The sequence below is a fragment of the Vicugna pacos genome, chromosome 26 (genome assembly GCF_048564905.1).
Source record: "Vicugna pacos chromosome 26, VicPac4, whole genome shotgun sequence".
Taxonomy (NCBI): Eukaryota; Metazoa; Chordata; class Mammalia; order Artiodactyla; family Camelidae; genus Vicugna; species Vicugna pacos.
Genome location: NC_133012.1, coordinates 3737709 through 3760434, shown reverse-complemented (window position 1 = coordinate 3760434; position 22726 = coordinate 3737709). Strand labels below are relative to the sequence as shown.

Sequence of the window (22726 nt, the reverse complement as noted above, 5' to 3'; positions counted from 1 at the left end):
CCCGCTGGCCAAGAACATATGGGGTGGCCTGGGGTTAAAAATGGACATGGTCGCCTGGCCGCCCGAGGCACATATTTGGCAGGGAACCTTTCTAAATAAAACCCTGTTTAATTCCTGGCGGCTCTTGTCAGCCAGTAGTGCAGGATCAGCCTGGTCCTGGGGTCTCAGAGGTGCCTGGAGTCTCAGGCTCAGACGGGAGCCTGGGAGGAGGAGAAGGTGGCGGCTGAGGATGAGGGGTGGGGGGAATCGGGGGTGACGGAGGAGAAGAAAGCAGGGATTCACGGAACATGTCGTTATGTCCACGTTAAACCCACCCGCGCACAGGGCAGCAACTCCAACTTTATAAAAACGCACAAATTAAAAAGATGCATTCACAAGATGCCTGGGATTAGCTTCAAGATAATGTGGGGCAGGGTATAGCTCAGTGGTAGAGTGCGTGCTTAGCACGCACGAGGTCCTGGGTTCAATCCCCAGACCCTCCCTTAAAATCAATCAATCGATCAACCTAATTGCCTCCCTCACAAAATTTAAAAAATTTCTTTTAATTCTAAAAGAAAAAAAAGATAATATGGGGAGTAACAGGGGATGGGAGGAGGCAGATGAAACCAGATGGGTGGTGAGTGGGCAGTGGTGGAGGCTGGTCTGTTTTGGTATCTATTTGTAATTTTTCATCATTAAAAAATTTCAAAAAACACATTAAAATGATGTCTATGGGAACAGAGAGTGAGGATAAAAGCGAATAAATAAAATCAGTAAAGTAGAGAGAACTGAAGGGTGGCCGGCGCCAGTGCAGGGATGTGCCCTGTACCTCAGCCTGCGGGAAGCCCCCCCACATGGGCAAGGGGTTCCCGGGCGAGCCCTGGCCAGAACCCATTATCTACCTCGTTTACAAGAGGAAGCCCAGAGGCCAAGAGGACAGTGGCCCATCCTCAGCCCCACAGACCCGGTGGGACCCGAGTGAGCCCAATGCCCAGGTCTGTGCGTTCTAAGCCCTTCTTCCTAAAACACGGTGGAGAAAGAAACAAACAAAACTACGGCTTTGGAGTCGGCCACGCCGAACGCCAAGCCCACCTCCGACCCTGTGACCTTGGACAAGCTGGAGTACCAGCTGAGGGCCGGTCGTGGGGGGTGGGTCGGGGGTGCAGCCTGGAAGTGTCTGGACTCCATCAGTGGGAGCCCCTCCCCTCCATCCGCGGGCATCAAGGAGGCAGATGAGTGGACAGAGAGAAAGAGAAGCCACGGCCACAGTTTTTAAGGATGGAAAACAAGCCCGCTCAGGGCTTGAGTGAGGCAGCGGCTGCCCCGGGCCTGGACCCCGCAGGCTGCAGCCGGCTCAGCGGGGCCTCCCTGCGGCCTCTCACCTGCGCCACGTGGGAGGAGGCGCTGTCAGCCTCCTGCAGCCGCTCTCTGGGGCTCTGTCGGCTCTGTTCCCTGCCAGCCCGGGGGCTGTCGGCCTGGGGCTGCTTCACCCGCACGTGCTCGGTTGCAGACGCCAGGTCCTCCTCGTCCTCCTGGGACCTGCTGGGCTCCAGGCCTCCGACGGCGCTGACCCTTCTCTGGAATGAGTGCGGGCCTCGCGGGACCTCCTCTGGCCAGGAGCCTTGGGTGGCCTCTTGTAGGTAGGAGACGATGGAGCCTTCGGCATCCCAGTCCTGCAGCCTGGGACGCAGGAGGGGAGAAAGGACACCAGTCATTCCCAGCCTCCGCTCTCAGAGTCCTGGCCCATCCACGATGTGGCCTCTACGGCCCACCAGAGGGACAGGAGACTGAGTGACCACACAGTGCCCTGTCCAGAGAGGCACACGTGGGCCTTCCCAGCTGTCCCGGTGAGAGAGCCACGGACACTAGTGCCACTGGTCCCGCCCTTCGAGTGGACAGCTTTGCACTCCGGGCTCCCAATGCACGTGGCTCACACTGATGGTCCAGCCATCCAGGTGCCCACACCATCGCCTCACCCACCTTCCTCCATCCCTCCAGGTCATTCCCACCCAGCAGTCTGCATCCCAGGGCTCAGCTGGGAAGATGATCACCCCGCACACACCGGGAAGCGGCTCTCCCACAGCCACCAGGACACGTCTGCCCGCTTCCCCTCCCTCTCTGGCCACTCCTCCTCAAGGTTCTTTGTGGGCTTCTCCTAATTTCCCTGGCATCTGACACTGGCTCAGTTCTCAGACCTCGTCTCTGTCTGCACCCACTTCCTACGTGAGCTCATTCAATCCAATCCATGGCTTTAACCCATCTACGTGCTCCTCACGCCCAGCTGTGGGCTCCAGCATCTCCTCCTTGAGCTGTCAAGCTCGACCCCAGCTGCATCCTCGACACCTCTACTTGGGATTTCTGATGGGCATCTCAGGGCCAGCACGGTCAAGTCCACACGCAGGGTCTTCTCCCCACACCTGATCCACCCATCTTCCCACTGTAGGACACGGCATCCTCATCAGGTCAAGGGTACCAGGGTCCCCCGGGACTCCTCCATTTCTCTCACCCTCTTATTTGTCAGCAAACCCTTTTGGTTCAACTCTCAAAGATACATCCTGGACAGGAAGGACCACATCTTGCCACCAAACTGCCACCATCTTGGTCCACATTATCATCAACTCCTGCCTCCAGCTCACCTCCCCGCCTCTCCCCCGGGCCAAGCCCGGCAGTGTCCAGATCACCCCGCTCCTCTGCTCAAAACCCTCCAGTGGCCTCTCTGCCCAACCCAGGAAATGCGGAAGTCTTCCTGGGACCCACGGCCTGACCTGTCCAGCCCCATCACCTCCCTGACCATGTCTCCCATGATCACTCTGCTCCAGGCAGAGACCTTCTCGCTGCTCCTCGAATGTGCCCGGCACACTCTGCTTCAAAGCCTTTGCAGTGGGGGGCCTCCTGTTGGCATGTCCCCGCAGGTGCTCGCATAGCCCATCGCCTGAATGCCTTTAAATCTTTCCTCCACAGCACTCTGGCAGGTGCCCCTGGCCACCCACCCCCGTATAATTTCAACCACCCCCTTCCCTGTTTTATTTTTCTATTTAGTACTTATTAATTAGCATTTCTCTTTTAGTTACTTTTAATTCCATTGGTTTTACCTGTTTAATGTCAGTTTCCCCACAAGAACATAAACTTCTCATAGTAGAGACTTGTCCATTGTGCTCAAAGCCACGTCCCCAGCACCGAGGGACCTTATACAGTGGCCTGGAACACAGCATGTGCTCAACATCCACTGCTGAGTGAATAAAATTCGTCTGTCCCCACTGGAGGGCTGACCCAGGTCCCTGAGCGAGCCTGTTCCATCCCCAGGCCCAGCACCCAGGCCTCGGGTACCCATCTAGTGACCTTGCTGTCCCAGTGGTGCAGTGGCCAGCACGCAGAAGCATCCAACCCGTGCCTGGTGCATGAACGGCCATCACAGGTGGTTGGAAGACTCTCCCAGGAAGGCCGGCACTTCACTTTCAATCCTCACAGGCTCAGTCTGCCCAGCTTCCCCTGCCCATCAAAGGGACAGGAAAGGGATCCTGGCTGTCTCGTCTCCCAAGCGACTTCCTTCTCCCTCGTGCTATGGGATTCAGGCCACACTGAGCAGAGCCTGGGGGAGGGCCGGTCTGCCCGGGGTTCTGGGAGGACGACTCGGGTGGGAAGAGGTAATGAGGACAGACTTCCCACGGCCTGGCCTGAGCTCCACGGGTGGCCACGGCCTTCTGGGAGTCCGGAAACTAACCCCTTGCTTTAGGGAACCTGAGGCAGCAAAGCCACACAGAGGAAAGAGCCTGTCATTCACTTCCTGTGCCAGTCCCAGAGGCCAAAGTGATACGTGTCACACGTCTGTCTGTCTGCCTGACCCCAAGCCCTCCTCTGCACTCACAGCGACGGGGCATGGCGGGCGTCCACTGCACGGACGTGTGTCGGGCCTGTGGCCTGGGGGCTCTGTGTCTACAGAGGGGCGTAAGGCCCTTCTGTCTCCCTGCTGCTGGCAGTCCCAGGCCCTCTCGTCCCCGGGAGCATGGGGACGAGCTAGCCGGGAAACAACCACCTTTCACAGCTGAAGTTCTGTGCTGCCCCAGATAAGCCCACCAGCCTCACTCTTGCAAAGACGTATTAGCAGAAAGGACACCCTTATCAGCTCTGTCACACGCGGGTCGTGTGACCGCTTGCCTGAGACCTGAGGCTTCCAGGTTTCCAAATTCAGTCTTCAACACTCAACACACAACAGCCACGAGGCCCAGGGCACCGGGCTCGGGTGCCCTTGAGAGACATGGTTTCCCCCGGCTTTAGAATCTCTCTCCCAAAGATGCTCTCGCCCGTCCCACGCCCTCAGCCTCTCTCCTGCTGGCCGCACCCGGGGAGGGGAGTCCAGCGGAGGGACTCGCCTTTGCAGACACAGCTCTAATCTCACAAGACAGAGGCCTGAGTGCTGGCTGGGCAGAACTACTGAATTTATTTGCTCCTAGGCATTTAGAACGCAGAGTGGACGGGGCGGGGGGCAGCAGCTCCCAGGGGGTCCCGCTGCCCTCCCACTGCCAGGCACAGTCTCACCCGGAGGCCCAGGATGCAAGGCCTCCCGCACGGCAGCCCCGCCCTTACCTGTCCTGGCTCGAGTCCGTCACCCGACTCACGGTGGGGGATTCTGTGATGCGGGCTTGTACCCTCTGCTGCCCTGAAACAAGAGACACTTCATTCTCTGAATCCTGCCCTGCACCTGTCGAGTCCTCCTGCCTCTCATGACTCGGCAGCTTCTCCTCTGACCTCTGACCTTCCTCTTGCTCAAGCAAATCGATAAGGCCATTTGTGGCATCTGAATCCACCGTGTCGTCCTCCACGAGGTCCAGAGAGCCCAGCGCGGGGCCCTGGGGTCCCTCGGAGAGCGCCCCCTCCAGCTTCCACTCGTGGCCAGTGGCGTCCGAGTCCTCGGCCTTGCTGCACTCCAGAGAGGAGTCCTCAGCAGTGACCAGGGAGGGCGTGAGGCCCGCGGACCACACCTGGATGTCAGACATCTCCAGCATGGCGTCATGCTCCGTGGCCGCCAAGGGGATGGCGTCTATGACGGCGGCCACCTCGCTCCAGTACTGGTCTGCGCGCAGCGGAGAGGGAAGCGCGTAGTGCAGGGAGGCGGGGGACAGCAGCTCGTCCTGCAGCGAGGAGTAACCTGGAGGGGCAGACAGAGGGCGACATGCTCCGGCGGCAAGTTCCATCGCACACGCGGACGTGCAGGGCCCCGCAGGCGTGGCCACGGACGGGCATGCACATTCCGGGCCAGGGGCTCCCCAAGCCTTGTGGCTGCTGCCCAGGCACCTGAGCAAGAGAACAAGGCTCTGGGGGTGGGTGGGAGGAAGGTGGGGGGCAGCCAGGGATGGGGGTAGGGAGGGTGTGCCTTGGCTGGACGCCAAGAGAAGAGGTTGGAACGCTTTCTCTTCCAGTCCAGAGCACAGATCAAGGAGCCTTGATCCGAGGGCTTGAGTTCCACCCGTCCACAACCAGGGGAGCGCCCACTGCTGGCGGCCCGGCAGAAGGCAGGCCTGCTCCTTCTTTGCTCTGACATCCCTTAGGCACAGCCCTGGCGGGCTCTGTTAGGGATACACTGCCAAGGAGGGAGCAGCCCCAGAACCGGGGTCGGTGACCAAGCCCTGGGAGGTCTGGCAAGCACACCGCGCATCCGCGGACCTCGGGGCGGCGGTCAAACGGGAAACCGCTAGGTTGCATGAATTTACTTTTCTGCAGGTGGCGTATGGGTTCCAGGAACTGTATGATCTGAAATGGCAGGAGGGAGGGCTCTCAGGGCTCCTAACAGGAGGGAGGCCAGGTCAGAGGGCACGCGAGGACCCAGGCACAACTGCTGTGGCCCATAACTCTGCCTGGACCTCCTGACCCACCGCTCACCCAGCGCCAGGTCAGCCGTGAGGCGGGCGGGGTGGGCTCAGGCCCCTAATGCACAGCCCTGTGGTGGGCACAGCCGGCCCCCACGCCTGTTCCGTGTAGGTGGGCTCGGATGCGAGTCCCTGATGGTTTCCTGGTCGGCTCTGGTGTGCAGACGGGATGAGGGAGCTAAGGGAAGGGCAGGTGTAAGTGCGCGGATCTCTGTGTTACGGGGGGTTCCTCTCCTCCAGAGGCCGGGGTGGGGAGGTGCCTTGCAACAAGGGAAGAGGGCCTCTGCCTCCCCTTCGGAGCAGGTGCCAATCTGTGGGCAGGGGAAGGCCTAGAAGGTCCTCCACTCAGCCCAGCTGCTCTGGGGATCTGGGGCAGGTGCGTGCTCACAACCTCTGAAGACCCAGCAGAGCCCACAGGGCCCCAGGCGTGGGCATGGCTGCCCCTGCAGGGTCCTGAGGGACCTTCCTGCTGTCCAGTGAGGCCCCAGCCCAGCGTCCAGACTTCACCTCTCACTGCCACCCCACCTCCTGGTCCAGACTTCACCTCTCTCCCAGCTGGGCCTCCGCTCCTGCCCTCCCACCTCCTCCACCTTCGACAGGACTCAGCTCTCCTCATGCACGCAGTTCTTCAACCACAAAGTATTCACCGAGGCCCGCTTCTGTGCCAGGTACCGTATGTGCTAAAGGGTGGGGATTACAAACACACACAAATACACACAGACACACAAACACACAAACTCACACAAAACACAAACACAGACATACACAGACACACACAAACTCACACAAACATAGACACTGACACAGACACACGCAGGACAGGTCTCTCCGTCCTTTCACGATGTTTCCCATGACTGCAGCTCGCCTGCGCTCCCCCATCTTTGAGCCTGTCCTATACCCTGAGCTGGTTCACGTGACTATAAAGTCCTAGGACCGGGGTCACGTCTGCCTTCAGGCGTGCAGGGGACACGGAGCCAGATGACCGCCCCTCTGGGTAGTAAGCCCACAGCTGCTAACGATGACCCGCCTTCAGTGTGCCAAGGCACAGGCTGCGTGCTTGACACGCATTCTCCCTCGTAATCTTCCGGGAGAGCTGTCCTCCCGGTGGGTCTCTGCAAGTCCCACAATTAGGGAAAGGAGGAAGAGACCATGGACCCCTTCAGCTCTGGCCAAAGGAGGAGGTACAAAGAGGAGGAGGGAGGGTAGGGAATTGGGTGGATCAGATCTCCGCATGACAGTCACACCAAGTCACTGCGTGTGAAACTGCCCCAACCGGGACCCAGGGCAATGGCTTTCCCACCCTCCACAGAGATCTCTCCAGGTACACGTGAGCAGAGCAGTTTAGAGACACGTAGATCTCCTTCTTTTTGCTAGTATTCTTCAAAGCTTTGGTCTCCGATTTCCATTACTAATTGAGCTCTCTTTTGTATAAAATGTATCCTGCCGGTTGTGTTTAATTGTCACAACGACGTTATTCCTACTTCATACACTAGGAAACTAGAGATTCTGCAGCTCACTCCAGGCACACAGTAAGAGTGGTTCCTTCACTAGATTTTGCCACCAATATCTTTTAAAGGCAGCTTCAGGGAGGTATAGCTGGCGAACAGTGAGTTGCATATATTGAAGGAAGATGATTCGATCAGCTCGGATACAGGTATACACCCGTGAAACCACCACCGCCGTGAAAAAAAGAAGGTCTCTCATCATCCCTGACAGGTTTCCTCACGCTGCTTTGTACTCTGTCTGTCTGACATCCTTATAACTACTCCTGCTTCCTTCTGATTGGTGTCAGCGTGATGTCTGTGTTTCCCGTCCACTTACTTCTCATCTGTATGTGTCTTCATGGTTAAAGTGGGTTTCTTGTAGACAACAGATGGTGGGGTTGTGACTTTTCCATCCACTCTGACGCTCTCTCCACTGGTGCCTTTAGACCATTGATAGAGTTGGATCCATGCCTACCATCCTTGTTACTGTTTTATATTCATTGCCCTGATGCTTTTTTTCCCCCTAAATTCATCTTCCACTCTTTTTCTGCCTTTCGCAGTTTTCACTGAGCATTTTATACGACCGGATGTTTTCTTATTTCTAAGCGTATCAGTTTTGCTTCTTCTTCTCCTTTTTTTAGTGGTTATCCTAGAATTTGCAGTGTACCTGTACAACGAACACAATTCCACTTTTAAATGATACAATGCCACTTGGCAGGTAGTATGAGACCTTATAATAACAGAACAGTCTTAGTTCTTCCCTTCTGTCCCTTCTATCATTATGGTTTGGGGTAGGGCTGGGTGGTGGCTTATATGCCTAAGAATATTTACGCACAGATCCGTAAACATCAGTAACTGAATATATTGTTACTGTTATTCTGGACAAACGCTTATCTGCTGGATCAACTACAGTAAGAAAAATGAAAGTTTTTACTTCACTTAATCCTTCTTCGACACTTCATTTCTTTCTACAGGTTTGACGCTCTGGCCTCCATTATTTTCCCTTCTCTCCGAAGAATTTCTTTCAACACTTCTTGCGAGGTAGGTCTACAAGAAACCGGTGCCCCCAGCTTTTGTTTTTCTGAGAAAGTCTTTATTTCTCCTTCACTTCTGAAGGGTAATTTCACAGGGTACAGAATTCTAGGTTGGTGGGGTTTTTTGGTTTCTTTGTTTGGCACTTTACCTCTTTCATTCCATTTTCTTCTTGCTTGCAGGGTTTCTGAAGTCAGGCATAATTCTTGTTTTTGTTTTTCTACAGGTGAAAAAGCCTCTGGCATTTTTCAGAATGTTTCTCTTTATCTTTGATTTTATGTAATTTGAAAATAATACACGTAGGTATAGGTCAGGTGTTTGTTTTTTACAGGTGTTGGGTATGTTCACTATCTTGGTTGTGGTTACAATCTTTTAAAATATATTTTTGTTGAAATTTTGTCGGTTTACAATGTTGTGTCAATTTCTGGTGTAGGTTTTGTTTGTTTTGCATTTATTCTATTTATCCTACAAGAGTCCCCTGAGTTTTCTGGATCTATGGTTTGGTGTCTGACATTAATTTGGGAGCGATTCTCAGAAGAAAATATTTCTTCTGTTCCTGTAGTTAGAGATTCTTTCCTCAGCCATGTCCAGTCTACTAATGAGTCCATCAAAGGCATTCTTCATTTCTGTCACAGTGTTTCTGATCCCTGGAATCTCTTCCTGGGTCTTAGGGTTTCCATCACTCTGCTTTCTCGCCCACCTATTCTTATATGCTGCCTACTTTATTCATTAGAGATCTCAGCATATGAATTGTTTCAAATTCCTGCTCTGATCATTCCAACATCTCTGCCATGTCTGGTTCTGATGCTTGCTCTGTCTCTTCAAATAGTGTTTTTTACCTTTTGGTGTGCGTTGTAATTTTTTCTTGATACCCAAGACACGATGACCTGGGTAAAAAGAACTGCTGTAAACAGGCCACGATGTGGCACTGAGGCATGCGGGGAGGGGATGCCTTCTGCAGTCCTTCGATCAGGTCTTGGTCTTTCAGTGAGTCTATGTCTCTAGACTGTGAATTTCACAAGTGTTTTAAATTCCCTCCTCCTCTACCTTAGATGGGAGAAGATGATTAGACCAGACTGGAGTTCCCTTCCCCAGGTCAACTGGGCTCTGATAAAACCTCCAGCATTAAGCTCTGGTTAACTAGTTTCTCCAGAGAGCAGGCCTTGGTTAAGAAGAACAGAGTGTTCCAGCACCTTTGTAAATGGTCCTTTTCCTCCTCCGCCTGCCAGAAGCACAAGGAAGTTTTACGCTGATATTTACTGTGGGAACCAGGCTGGGCTCCTGGAAGTAAAGCTCACAAACCTGTGCCCCTCCCCATGACTGGGTCCCCCTGGAACCATTAACTCTCAGATTCGTCCACACTGAGCCTCTAGAAATTTGTCAATTACACATCTGGCTTTTTTACCCCAGCACTGGTTCCTGATACGGTTTCTACGTGTGGGTCTCTGCTCCGGTAAGTTGTTATTCTCTGTATTTACCTCTCGGACTCTCTAACTTGGGGGACAACAGTTTGCCCTGTGTCCTCATTTCTCTTACAGATCCTAGAAGAGTTGTTGATTTTTCTATCTGTTGGGCTTTTTACAACCTGGAGTGGTGACATCCAAGCTCATTTCCTTGCAGAACCAGATGTTGATTTATTTGAGAATATTCAACCATCCTTGCATTCCTTGAACAAACCCCGCTTGATCATGATCCTTTTATACAGTGCTGGATTTGATTTTCTAAAATTTAACTTAGATATTTTTTGGCATAACTTCTCATGAAGGATATGCATCTGTATTTTTCCTGTAATGGCTTTTTTTTTTTTAACCAAAAAGGTAATGCTGGCTTTACAGAATGAATTGGGAAGGATCATGCCTCTAAATGAGTTACTTTTTCCCCCGATGTTCAGTACCATTCACCAGTTAAAACTTTTAGGCTTGGAGTTTTCTTGGTAGGAATGTTTTTAATGATACATTTAATTTCATTAATATATATATAGGTTTATTCAGAGTATCTACTTCTTCCTATGAGGCTGATGGCATTTGTTTTCCAAGGAATTTGTCAATTTCACCTATGCTTTCAAATTTATATGAATAAAAATGTCAGAATGTTCTCTTTAGTGATTCTGTAGATTCTGTGTTCCCTATGCCTTGTTCCTATGAATGATCAGTCTGACTGGTGGGAATAGATGATTAATATTCAACCAAAACTTGTGGGGGACCCTCTGAAGGTCTCTGGAGTCCTCTCTCTGTCCAAATGTCTCTCTAGGGAACTCTGGCTGCCCTGGTCTCCTTTGACTCCCAATGACTTCTTCTTAAACCTGGGAGTCTTCTTGGATTTCTCTTTGTTTTGCCACGACCTAGAAACTCTTTCAAGGCAGTGAGCTAGGCAATTGTGGGGTGCACACTGTTTATTTTCCATGTCTCATAGATCACTGTCCTTTGCTGCCTGATGCCCCATGTCTTGAAAACTGCAGTTTCATATACTTTTGTTCATTTTTTGGTTATTTCAAGTAGGAAGGTATATTCAGTCCCTGTTGCCTCGTCTTGGCCAGAAGTGAAAGGCATGTTAAACAGCCCCTTAGATATGGCCAGGTGAACAGTCTGTCACTCCTGGGAGTTTCAGTAAGACTTGATAAAGACTGGGAGTGGGTACCTCTGCTGGTCACAGAACATCTGAGGCTCATTCTTAGTGACTTTTCTGCCTTGAAACTTCACGGTGTTCATTTTAATGGAATTTCATCCAAATGAAAACGTGTCCACGAAGAGAACCCATGAACACTCTCTCCCAGGACTCCCGTCTTGTGTTTATCCTGGAGCCCCTCTCCTGGTCAGAGTGTTTAGGGGCTATACTTCCCTGTTCCCTCTCAGTCTCCAGAACACCCCACCGATCCACCCACACCCCTACACGTGTGGGTCTGAGGCTGTAGGTGGCCATACTCAGTGGGGTGGGGGTTACTATTGGAGAGGAGGAATGCTCAGCAAGGAATATCTCACAAAGTCTGGCGTGGACTGCTGAGTCTTCTGGGCTGAGTTCCAGAAGTGTCTCTCTAGTGGCCTCGTGTACCCTGCCATACCTGGGCCACCAGCCCATCCCTTATCTAGAGGTTTCCCCTCTGGGGTTGCATTTTTGGGGAAATCAGGTAAAAGGTAATCAAGCACACAGCCCTGGGGCAGAGCACAGTCCAGCAGTGCCTGCCCAGACCTCCCCTCATCTTGGACTATCGCCCTAGTCTCTAACCCAGACACGATGCCGACTCGACTAGTTTAATGTCAGTAGCAAACCGGACAAGGGGTGAACAGACAACCTGACCTCAGACAGGGGCCACACTTCACTGTATTCATTAAGAGCTGATAGAAAGGAAATATATTATGTTTCCAAGTAGACCTACTCATTAAACCAAATGGAGCAGACAGAATGGGATGTGAGATCCATTTTTCCCTCTCATATGAGAAATCCATTTCATCTTTAGGAACGTGTTTCATTTTTGTTCTATGACAACTTTTTCCTTCATGTTTATTCCAAGGGCTTGGGGTGGTTCCCTCCTGTGCAGGAGAATCAAACTGGCCTTTTGACTTAAAGCCCCTTCTGCTCTGGCCAGTCCAGGTATGCTCAGCAAGAAGAGCCAGGAAGGAAGGAAGAGACCTCAGGTTCCTGCCCTGAGGTCCTGCCCTGTTCATGGAGCAACTGATCACTGCCCTTCATCCCCACGGCCCCACAGGGAGGCTCACACAGCAGAGAACGAGAGAAAGCACTAAGGAAGCGTGTACCGCTGGGCCATCAGCGCAGAGGGCTGGGCTGGCCCAGGACAGAAGCCAGAGGAAGCGGAGAAAGGCTGCTCCCCCTACCCACACCGTTCCGCCTCTGACGCCTCCTGCTCCTTCTCTCCAGGCCAGAAGGGCATCCCGGTGTGGGATGGTCTTCCTGGGACAGAGAAGAGGGCAGGAAAAATACACAGAAGCCAACTCTGATGCCCAGAATTGGACCAAGCAGGTGTCTGTTTCTGAGCATCTGCTCGGGCCTGGGGGGAGCATGTACACAGGGCTCACAGCCTGCATCTGCCAGGAGACCTGCTGGAGGATGGGGTTCAGAAGGGCCAGCAGGCGACAGAGCAGCCAAGAAGCATAGCTGAGTTCAGTGTGTGACCGTCTGCAATCCAAGCAGGGGAGGAATCCCTTGTAAACTTGTTAGATCTCGTTACTCTTTCTGCTGCCAACCCACTGCGGCTCTCCACCTCCCTCCCAGTAAAACCAGCGTCCTTAAGATGGCCTGGAAGGGCTGCCCTCCCCTCCTCCCCTCTGGCCCCTCGCTGTTCTGTGGACGCACCCCGCCGGCCTGCTCAGGGCCACTGCCTGGAATGCTCGTCTGGATGCTCCTTCCCCAGTTTACACACCCACCACACCATCTCCCTCCAGCCTTTGTTCAAATGCCACCCACTCCCACCCACTATTTAATCCCCATCCCCAGTGTTCTGAGCCCTTTGCTTGAATCTCTTTTTTTTTTCCCACCACACAGCTGCTAGCATCCTATGTAATTCACCGACACCCTCTATTTTTGTTTGACTCTCCAAATAGATGGTACACTCCAGGAAGGAAGAATCTGGGGGCTTTTCTCTCTTTTTTGTCTGTTTGAGAACTGATTTATCTCCCCTTCCTAGAACAGCCCCCGACATATGGTAGGTGTTTGAAAAACATTTGCCCAGTGAGCTGACCAACTGGACAGCCTTTCCACAGTCACGGAGCACAGAGACCCCGGCCTACAGGGGTGAGAATCCTGCTCAGGCATTAGATTAGAGTCTCTTGGCCCAACTGATCCTGTGGCCAGCGGAGATGTTCACAGATACCTGGGTCCGTAACTGCCTTTTAAAAATTTTTATTGTGATAAGAATTCCTGACATGGGATCTATCTTCTCGACAGGTTTTTAATTGTTGTAAGCCTTGTTAAATTCATGTAATCTACTAGCCTGATGTCCACGGAATTGGGGCACAACCCCCCTCCCAAACTTGCTGATTTGACTTGACCCCAACCAAGTGACCGGTTATCACCTAAAACAGGGAGAAGTGTTTTGTCACGATATCTCGCGGTTTGCAGCACTCCTCACCTGCCCTCCCTCTGTTCCCGTTAAAGGGAGTCGGTCACTGAGCAGTCCCTGCCTGGTCAAGCCAGCACCACTCCCAGCAGGGGCGGGGAGGGGGCGGGCTGGGAGCTCCCTCTGCTGGGTCTGCGGAGTGAGCCTCGTCCGCGGGGGACAGCCGCGAGCGCGCACACACATGCCCCGGCAGGCAGCGCGGACACGCCAGGGGAAGGCCCGGGAGCCCTTGGGGACATGCATCTGCCGGGGCGGACGGGCCCCGAACACCCCGCGGCGCAGGTGAGACAGTGCAGACAGGCAGCGGGAGGCAGTGAGCGGACTAGCGGTCCAGGCGAGGTCAGAGGCAGAAGAGAAAGACCACAGGACGCGATCAACTGACGAGCCCTGCACCCAGGGGCGCCGGACGGCGTGTTCCAGGAGCCACGGGATGCGGGAGAGAGAACCGGGTGAGGGGCGTGGCATCTGCGGGCTGACCCGGCGGGAGGCCCCGCCCAACCTCCACTTGCCACTCGCCGCTCGTGTCCCGGCCACAGGGGCCCACAGGGCGCGCGCACGTGCGCGCGGCCCGGACAGCTGGGGAATTGGGAGCCGGGAGAGGACAGCGGGCGATGAAGCCTGGGGGTGGTGGTCACACCACGCACCAGGGATGCCGGTTCACAGAATCAGATTTTTTCAGGGTCTGTAAGAAAGCTTAGGTCTCTAATTCAACTTGCTGGTTTTTTTTTTTTTTGGGTGGAGGGACTTGAACCCAGGACCTCATGCGTGTTAAGCATGCACTCTACCACCGAGTTATACCCTCCCCACCCGCAACTTGCTGATTTTAAAGAGGTGATGGCTCAGCTGCAGGTGGAGTCAGGAGGAAAGAAGGGTCTAGAACCCTGGCCTCTGCGGATTTCTGTGCCTCCTGGTTAGAGACAGAGGGAGGGGAAGTGGGGGCCCTGGCCCTGCTGCTCACACAGCTGGCTCTCACTGTTGGAAGGAAAAGTGTCCTCAAAGGCCACAAAGGGAGGTTTGGGGGCAAAGGTCAGGGACCCCAGGGGCCTGGTCACACACACCTGGAGGCTCTGGCCAGGCTGAACCACTTCAAGATAAGTGAGGGGAAGGAGATGGGCGAGGAGAAAGGGAGAGAGAGGAAAGGAGAGACCAGCTTGAAGAAGAGAACCCGCTTAGCCTCAGAGAAGGGGTGGCGAGGAGACCTTAAGACAAACCTGCTGGTCCACACCAGATCCCAGGCCGGCACCTCTGAGCCCTTGCTTGGCTTCTCCCCCACTGACTATTTTACAAATGGGCCTGCGCTGGCGCAGAGATGGAGGGCGTCTGCCGCGCGAGGGGGCAGGGGTCCCCCGGCCCCAGCGTCTCCTGTCCCGCACCAGCCCTCTACTCACCAGGCACCTTTCTGAACAGAGCATCCCCTCCCGCCTGGAGGGAGCTGTCCGGACAGACCTCGGGCACCGCCGCCAGGAGAAGAGGCTCTGGGGAAAGAGGTGGCCAGCTCAGCCCTCCTTCCAGAGACACTCACCATTCATCTGGGAGGGAGAGGATGAGTAGTCCCGCTCCGCGTGCCTCCGCTCTGGTTTCAGATTGCGGCTCTGTCGGCTCGAATTCTCCAGCATGTTCACGAGCTCACTGCGGTCGATGCTCCGCAGGGCAGCGTACAGGTTCTCCACTGTGGGGAGAAGGAGGGGGGCATGCTTGTGGAGGGGGGACCTTTAACTACCACGGGGCATGCAGGGCGCTGCCTGGCTCTGAATGGAATGGGGACGATGTATTTCTTCAGCATGTGCTGGCTGGCTCCCCTTTTGTCAGAACCAAAACAAACCACCCCTTTGGAGAATACAGGCAGACCTCAAAGGTATTGCGGGTTTGGTTCCCAACCGCACAATAAATATTGCAATAAAGCAAACATCACAATGAAGCAAATCTAGCAATAAAGCAAGGCATATAAAATTTTTTTTGTTTCCTTGTGCATATAAGAGTTACGTCTGCACTATAGTCTGTTAAGTGTGCAACAGCATTCTGTCTAGAAAAGCAATGCACATATCTTAATTTTAAGACATTGCTAAAAAATGTTACCATCTGAGCCTTCAATGAGTCTTAGCAGTAACATAAGGAGAACTGATCACAGATCACCGTAACAAATACAGTCACAATGAGAAAGTCTGAAATGTTGAAAGAACTACCAAAATGTGACAGACACAAAGTGAGCAGATGTGGTTGGAAATTGGCCTCAATGGACTTGCTCAGTTTGATCTGTAAAAAAAAAGCAATCTTTGCAAAATGCAATAAAGCCAGATATGCCTGTATTTTGTTACCCTTGAAGAGATCTTTTCCAAATCCTAGTGGTCAATTGCAAAGCACAGAAAGACTGATGGGTTTTTGGGGGGGGGTTTCTTTGTAAATTTAGAAAAATACTATAAAAAATGACAGTGAGAGTGACTGGATTCTGTCCTTTGGAAGTCCTTGGTCCTGGCCAGTTGACTGGAGATGCAAATATAAACCCTCAGTTTCCTCTTAGTATTTGTGGGGATGGGAATGGGCTGAGAAGGAGCTGAAAGAGTGAGACAAATCTTCCTTCCAGGCTGGAGAAGGTCCTGGAAGAACAAGAACTTTATCAGAGGGGACTCCTCACCGGCTCTGTCCGTGGGGACAGTCCTCATTTGTCTGAGAAATTCAACAGGGAGGCACACTGTTGAATTCTCACTGTCATCTCATTCTGAGGCTGGGAAGAGATCGCAGCCACGATTCTCTGACACTCTCTCCCGGAAGGCTTCCCCAGGAGACCCAGGGGCCCTGAGAGGCACGTGTGGGACAGACACAGAGACAGAGCATGAGAGACTGAATCCAGAGACCGAGGCCACACGTGGAATGTGGAGGGGGAGCTGGCTGGTGAGAGTAGGTCCTGGCACAGGCTTTGGAAAGAGAAGGTTCCCCAGCTGATGGGTACTGACTCTTTGCGTTCTGGCCTTCACGGACGACCCAGAGGTTCAGCAAGGCTGCGCTCTGCTCCAGCAAGGAGTTGGGGTTCTCCACACGGATCCTGTTAATGTCTTCCACGCTGAACTGCAGCTCCCGGGCCAACTCTGCATGCAAAGGACCAAGAGCAGGTGTGAGGCGGACCCGAGCCCAGCCCCGGCCCGCTTGGCTGGTGTGCAGAGCGGGGCGCCCGGCGGTAGGGATCGGAGGTTGAAGAACGGTCTCCCCTTTATTTCTTCTTCCCAAGAAATACCTAGTGAAATGTCTCCCCATAAAATAGGCCGGGAGTACCAGTGCGTACAGGAGGAAACGGGTATTGATGAAGGAATGAATGAATGCCCTTCCCTTCTTTCATCACTTCAAACACGAGGTGACAAGAAGGAGCCACTTATCCGAGGTCACAGAACCAGCTGGTACCACAGCCAGAGAGTGGCCGAGCCAGGACTTCCTTTCCAGCAAGAAGCTGGAAATCTCCATCCTAATGGAAACGCATCTCTGCATTTACATTTCTTCAGGGAAAGGCGTTACTCACATTTAAGATGAAAATACAAGTTCCCATCTCAGTGCAAGGGAGTAACACAGAATGGCAGCCTTTCCCCTCCTGTTATTTTAATCGTTGTCTCTCAAAGGCTCTTTAGACGGGATCGGAGTCTCATCTCAAGGATGAGGAAGCCCAGAGGGGAGAGTGTGGGGGAGAAGCAGACCTTGTGTGCACCACACCCCACACACCACACACTCACCATGCACACCTCGCAGCACACTCACACACTCCCCCTGTCCCCCCTTCCCGCTCACACACAAGGAGCAACAGCAGACGTGCTTTTTTGGCTTAAAGAATGAAGGGTGTCTGAACTCCGCTGTGAGCCTGTGGCGCTGCCTTTCACAGCTACTGCTGAAGGTCCGGGTGTGTGCACAGCCCTCTCTGCAGGTGCCGAGCTGGGCGCACAGGAAAGGGGGCTCAGGGACGGCTCGATGGGGCTTCAGGGAGGCCTCAGCCATGGCCAGAGACTAGAGAATGAACGCGGTTGAGATGCGCCCTTTCTCCCTGCCTTTCCCTCAACCCAGCGCAGGGGGCCGTGGATGGGGCAGGATGCACACTGTATGTGCTTTGCTCTGGTTTCAGGGCCATTACTAACTCACTACATAACTAAAGCCATTCTAGGTAGCTGGTCTCAGTTTCCCATCTGTAAAATGGGGCGGATGGGGTCCAGTCTAAGGTCTCTTGTGATGTCAGAAGTTGATTCTTTCCAAGAAGGAAAACCAGCAGAAGTGGAGAAGGGGCGGAGCCCCCCATCGGTGCCCACGGGGGTTGGGGGTGGTGCCACAGCTTCACCCATGACAATCCCAAATCAGATGCACAGTGGACAGTGGAAAGAGGTTTCGACAGGCTCTCATCAGCCGTTCTTTAGAGGGGAGGTGGTGTCGAAGCAGGTGGAGACAGGAAAGGTGCTTTTCTGCCCCAATTCTGTGACTCACCTGCCCAGCTGAGGCCCAGGTGTTCTGATATGATTGCCATCTTCATGTCTGCTCGGTCCATGCCACTGAGGACACCTGGGGGAGGCACTGCATGTCACTTCGCGGCCCTGGCGGGACACCTACCCGACCGGCGTGCGTGGGTGACCTCAGAGGGTGTTCAGGTCAGGCTCCATGTCCCCTCGATCAACCTGAAGCCAGTGAGGGTCAGAGGGGGACCCGGGCCGAGGGCTCCCCGTGCAGTGTTCATCCCAGACTGAGCGGATCGTGTGAACGCAGGGCTCTTGGTGGGGCGAGGGGGCCCCATCTCACTCACCGCCCCCACCCCTCCAGAAAGGGAGTGAGTGCGTAGCTCACAAAGAGGTTTGTACCCAGTGTGGACTCGCTGAAAATGCTGTACTTCAGGCCCAGCGGCGTCAGGGTCCTCCTCCGCTCGTCAGCTCCGCTCCCCTGCAGCCGAGAGACCAGGAAAGGGGCTGTGGGTGCAGGTTGGGGGACACCCGTCTCGCGGACGGTGAGCACCTCCACTCTCTGGGGGAGCCTCCACAGGCAGGGTGGGAGAGTGGGAAGAGGGGGTGTGAGGCTGTTGATGGGGTTCACGCACTATAATAATAATAAGAACAACAACAACTGATCGCCAGCCAGGCCCTGCTTGACGGTCACAGCATCCCAGGAGGTAGTACTAACATTGCTCCCATCTCACGGATGCGGAAACTGAGGCACAGACGGTGGAATGACCAGCCCAGGTCACCCAGCTTGGAAGTGGTGGAGCTGGGGTTTGAACTGAAAAGAACCAGCTTTTCCTTCTGGATTCCCTTCTGCTCAAAAGACCTGCTTTTGAGGCCCCGGGCTTCACCCGCCGGGCCTGTGACAGAGCGCCCGGGTGCTTGCTCGCTGGAGGCTGTGGACAATGATCCTCTTGTGAGAGAGAAGTCAGTTCTCCCTCATCCTCGGACAGGAAAGAGAAATCAAGCTTCAAGTGCACGGACGTGACCTTGCTTTTCTCTTTTCTGGTCTGGCGTGAAAGGCTGATGATTAAAACAGGGGAGACGCGATGCCTCCCTGGCCTGGTGCGGCAGAGGCTCCGAGGCTCCCAGGCCCCGGGGAACGGATGTGCATGGTCACCACAGCTCTGCTGAGCTCAGGGCCCCGGGTGTGTGCAGGGCTGAGACGCCAGCTTCCCTTCTCTGAGGGTCTGGCCCCCGGGGGAGCCAAGCAAGTACATGCAAGAGGCTCCGAAAAAGCCAGGATGTGGCTGGGACACCTTGAGCCACTGGCCGCCCAGTTCTCACCCTCAGGCCTCAGCAAGAGATGCCGGGTGCCCTCCAGGCTCCTTCCAAGCTCCTGGAAGGACAGTCGTGGGGAGCTCAGGGCCATGGTGTGAACCCTGATGTAGGTTCCTGAGCTTTGCAGGAAGGGCCGAGCCCAGCCCATGTCAGCAGAGAGCCGAGGGCCCTTCTCTGCTCTCCGACAGGAGGGAGCCACGGTTTCGGCCAAGGGTCCTGACGGGCACTCACCTTGGTGCAGGGTGGCATGGTGATGTTCAGGTGACAAAGAATGTGCTGGGTGTCCTCATATTTCATCGCCTTGCGCAGGAATGACAAGGACCCTCCTGGTTCTCGACTGCTGTCCCTTACCTACACGTGTCACCCGCAAGGAGGAGTCAGGGGCCGCCTCACAGGCCGCCGGCACCTCCTACCTCCCCAGCTTCCAGACCCCGGGCGGAGGTGGGCGGGGAGTCCCGCACCTTGACGGGGATGACCAAACGGTTCTCCCGAAACGACTGGAAGAGGAAACTCCGCTGTTGGGCGGCCTTTTTGACGGGCACCAGGTTCCCAGACAGCTCCGCAAAGAGGGGCATTCCTTCCAAAACCTGCAGGCACGGGGCAGCCAAGGCAGCTGGTCAGGATCCACCTGGCCCGCCTCTCAGCTCCAGGCTCTCCCCATTGACAGCCCCGGGGCTGTGCTCTAAAAAACCCCACCTTGTGCTTTGGAAAGGTTATCAGAATTCTCTAGAACTCCGCTGGGCTAGCATCCTGTGGCTTCCAAAAAAAAAACAAAACAAAAAAAAAAAAAACTTGATCCCTTTTAACAGTTGTCCAAAAATGTTTAGTTTATCTGAAGGACCATGTTGTATTTGAATCTCCCCTATAAGACAGTGATTCCTACTGTGGATGCAATGTTTTCCACTGAGAAGTTATCACGAACCCATTTGACAGATGAGGAAATTGAGGCCCAGAGAGACAAAATGCTTTGCTTAGGGCCCCAAACCGCAGGAGAGGCAGGTCCCAGCCTTGTGCTTCTTCTTCTGGGCCCTCAGCACCCACCAGAGGCACAGAACAGGCTCTGAGGCCAGGCCTTCGGAAAGGTCTTGGCTCATCACACACCATAACGGGAGTGAGGCCCCTGGGACCAGTAACAGGTTCAAGGCTAATTCCCGTTCTTTACTCTTCCCTGAACCTGTCTGGCCCTCTCCCCTGCGTCCTCATCTGGGCATGGCCAAAACCCTGGTGTAGCAGGTGACAAGATGGACTCCACGGTCTGACTCCTGGGACAATTGTGTATTTAGTTCTGCGAACCTGGGCAGGTTACCTGACCTCTCTCAGCCTTGCTTTCCTCAAATCTGAGTAAGAAAAGTACACCCGGTTATGAGAATTGGGTGGGACGATGCTGGCTGAGCACTTTTAATAGCCCCTGGTACCTGAGAACTTTAACAAACGCCAGCTCTTAGCACCACAAACCACTGGGCTGACAGCCTGCTGCCTGCCTAGGGGACCCCAGTGGTGTCCCTCAGCTCTGGGGATGCTTCTGGAAGATGCTTCTCCAGAGGGGAGTCACAGCCACGCAGCCCGGGAGCCCCCCTGCAGAGGCCCCAGGTCCCAGCGCCTGGCCCCACGCCGGGGTGGGGGCTGCGGCCCCGCACCTCGATGTCCCTGCTCCGGGCCACCTCCACGAAGTTCTCGTGCTGCTCCAGCGTCTTGTCCACCTTGTCGTCCGTCATGCAGTAGCAGCGCAGACGCCCCTCCCGGGGGTCGGTCATCTTGGCGAAGATGACAAACCTGGCCGTGTAGGGCACCGCGGTGAGCTCCTTGTACAGGAGGGAGGCGAAGTTCACGGCCTCGGCCGTCCGAGGACAGTCCGACAGCCAGAATCTGGAGAGAGGACAGCTGTGAGCCTGGTCCTGAATGCCCGATGGGCCGCGTCCCCTCCATGCGACAGGACCCCCTGGGTGCCGGGGCAGTGGCCGCTCTGACACCCCCGGTGGTCGGGTGAGGCTTCCAGGTGGAGAGGAGGACCCTTGGGTGCAAGCCTGGGCCGGGCAGGTGGTGGTGTGGGCGTGGCTACCTGCGGGGACAGCCCTGCCCCCTCATGCGGGCCCGGGACCGTGGGGCTGGGCTGGGCGGCATCTCACCTGGCGGAGACGTTGGTGGTGAAGGTGGCGCACTCGTTGGCGTACACGAGTTTGGTGGTTCCTGTTATATCTTCCCACTGGGCCTGGTCCGTTCCTCCTGCACCAGGAGCAGAACCGGGCTGGGGGACAGTCGCCGCAAGGCAGACACGGGGCGCAGCAGGATGGTAAGGGCTGCGCGGGCATCCCCGGCTGTGGCCCCAGTGCACCCACTCCCCATGCCCTCCTCCTGCTCTGGTACCCCCTCCTCTGGGCTCAGAGGGCCCTTCAAGCGACAGGGAGGCTCTGCTCAGACGCACCACCCCTCATCCCCCAGAAGAGCACATCACTTGCTCACCCCACCTTCTCCTGTCCCCAGGTGTGGCCACCAGAGGGCAGATCAGGGCGGGGGGCGCCTCTCACCAATGACGCTGCAGAGCAGCCGCAGGCTGGTGGTGTCTCCCTCCCCACTGTCCCTCGGATTGTCCGTCCAGGAGGGAGGGAGCGGGATCCGAAGCCCTATGGGCCGGTGGAACTTCCGGCGCCGCGGCTCCACAGTGACGATGGGGCTGAACGTGGCCTGGTTGCCCAGGAGTTTGGTGACCAGCTCATCCGGTACAGGCTGGGCCTGCAGGGTGCCAAAGGGGGACCCTCAGCCCTGGAGCGGCAGAGGGGCTCGTGGACGGAGGAAGAGAGAGGCTGTCCATGCAGGTGCAAAGGCTCCCGGGGGCGGGGGTCCCACTACCGTCCTCTCTGAGCCCCGTTTCCCCCAGTTCCCTCTCATTCCCGGGTGCCATGTTTGGCATCAAGTAGCTCTCCAGGAAGCCACGTGGCTTCCCCTCACGCTGAGCATAACGGCCTGTAATGTAACACGGTATCCGGGGCTTTCTGCAACTTAACAGAGCATCTGCCTGATCCCACCCACCCAGCTTTCTTCTGAGCTTTAAGGCCAGGGTCCTAACTGGACTTTCCAGGCCCTTACCACCATGTGGGGTGTCCTGGGGAGAAGGGACGTCTCCCAGGGCCTTCACACCTTCCACCCTTGAACCCGGGCCCGGTGATGGGGCCCTGGCAGGCGAGGAGGGGCTGTGTCACCTGCAGGGCCAGCTTCACCCTCTTGGTGACGGCATTTTCGGGGAAGGTGGCCTGCACCAGGGGGACCAGCTGGCTCTTCAGGGAGCCCCCCTCAGGGCCGATCGTGTCGTAGTCCTGGCAGAGCCGTGACATGACCACGAAGTACAGGGGGAAGTCGGTGGTGATGATGCGGCAGACCCTCCGCTTCTCCAGCTCCTCCAGACTCTCCAGCTCTGTGACCACACATGCACGGTGCCGCCGTCAGCACCGCGGAGTCCCAGCCTCTCATCCCCGCTCCCACCGGCCCCCACCGGCCCCCACCTCTCCAGGAGGCTGAGCCACCTGGAGGGAGCAAGGTCCTGGCCCAGAGGGTCCAGCAGATGGA

At 55.2% G+C, this 22726-nt stretch overlaps 1 protein-coding gene across 1 annotated transcript in view; it reads right to left on the bottom strand.

Moving 5' to 3' along the window:
* Window positions 1-1274: 1274 nt before the first annotated feature.
* The window catches only part of LOC102533706 (ankyrin-1), a 76452-nt gene continuing 55000 nt past the window's right edge, over window positions 1275-22726 (bottom strand). The window contains 14 exon segments of the mRNA XM_072950113.1: window positions 1275-1659; window positions 4564-5125; window positions 14953-15099; window positions 16382-16513; window positions 17883-17957; window positions 18251-18420; window positions 19144-19339; window positions 19397-19516; window positions 19627-19752; window positions 20803-20848; window positions 20851-21031; window positions 21292-21388; window positions 21691-21895; window positions 22363-22574. Of these exon segments, the coding sequence (XP_072806214.1) occupies window positions 1275-1659; window positions 4564-5125; window positions 14953-15099; window positions 16382-16513; window positions 17883-17957; window positions 18251-18420; window positions 19144-19339; window positions 19397-19516; window positions 19627-19752; window positions 20803-20848; window positions 20851-21031; window positions 21292-21388; window positions 21691-21895; window positions 22363-22574 (2654 nt within the window).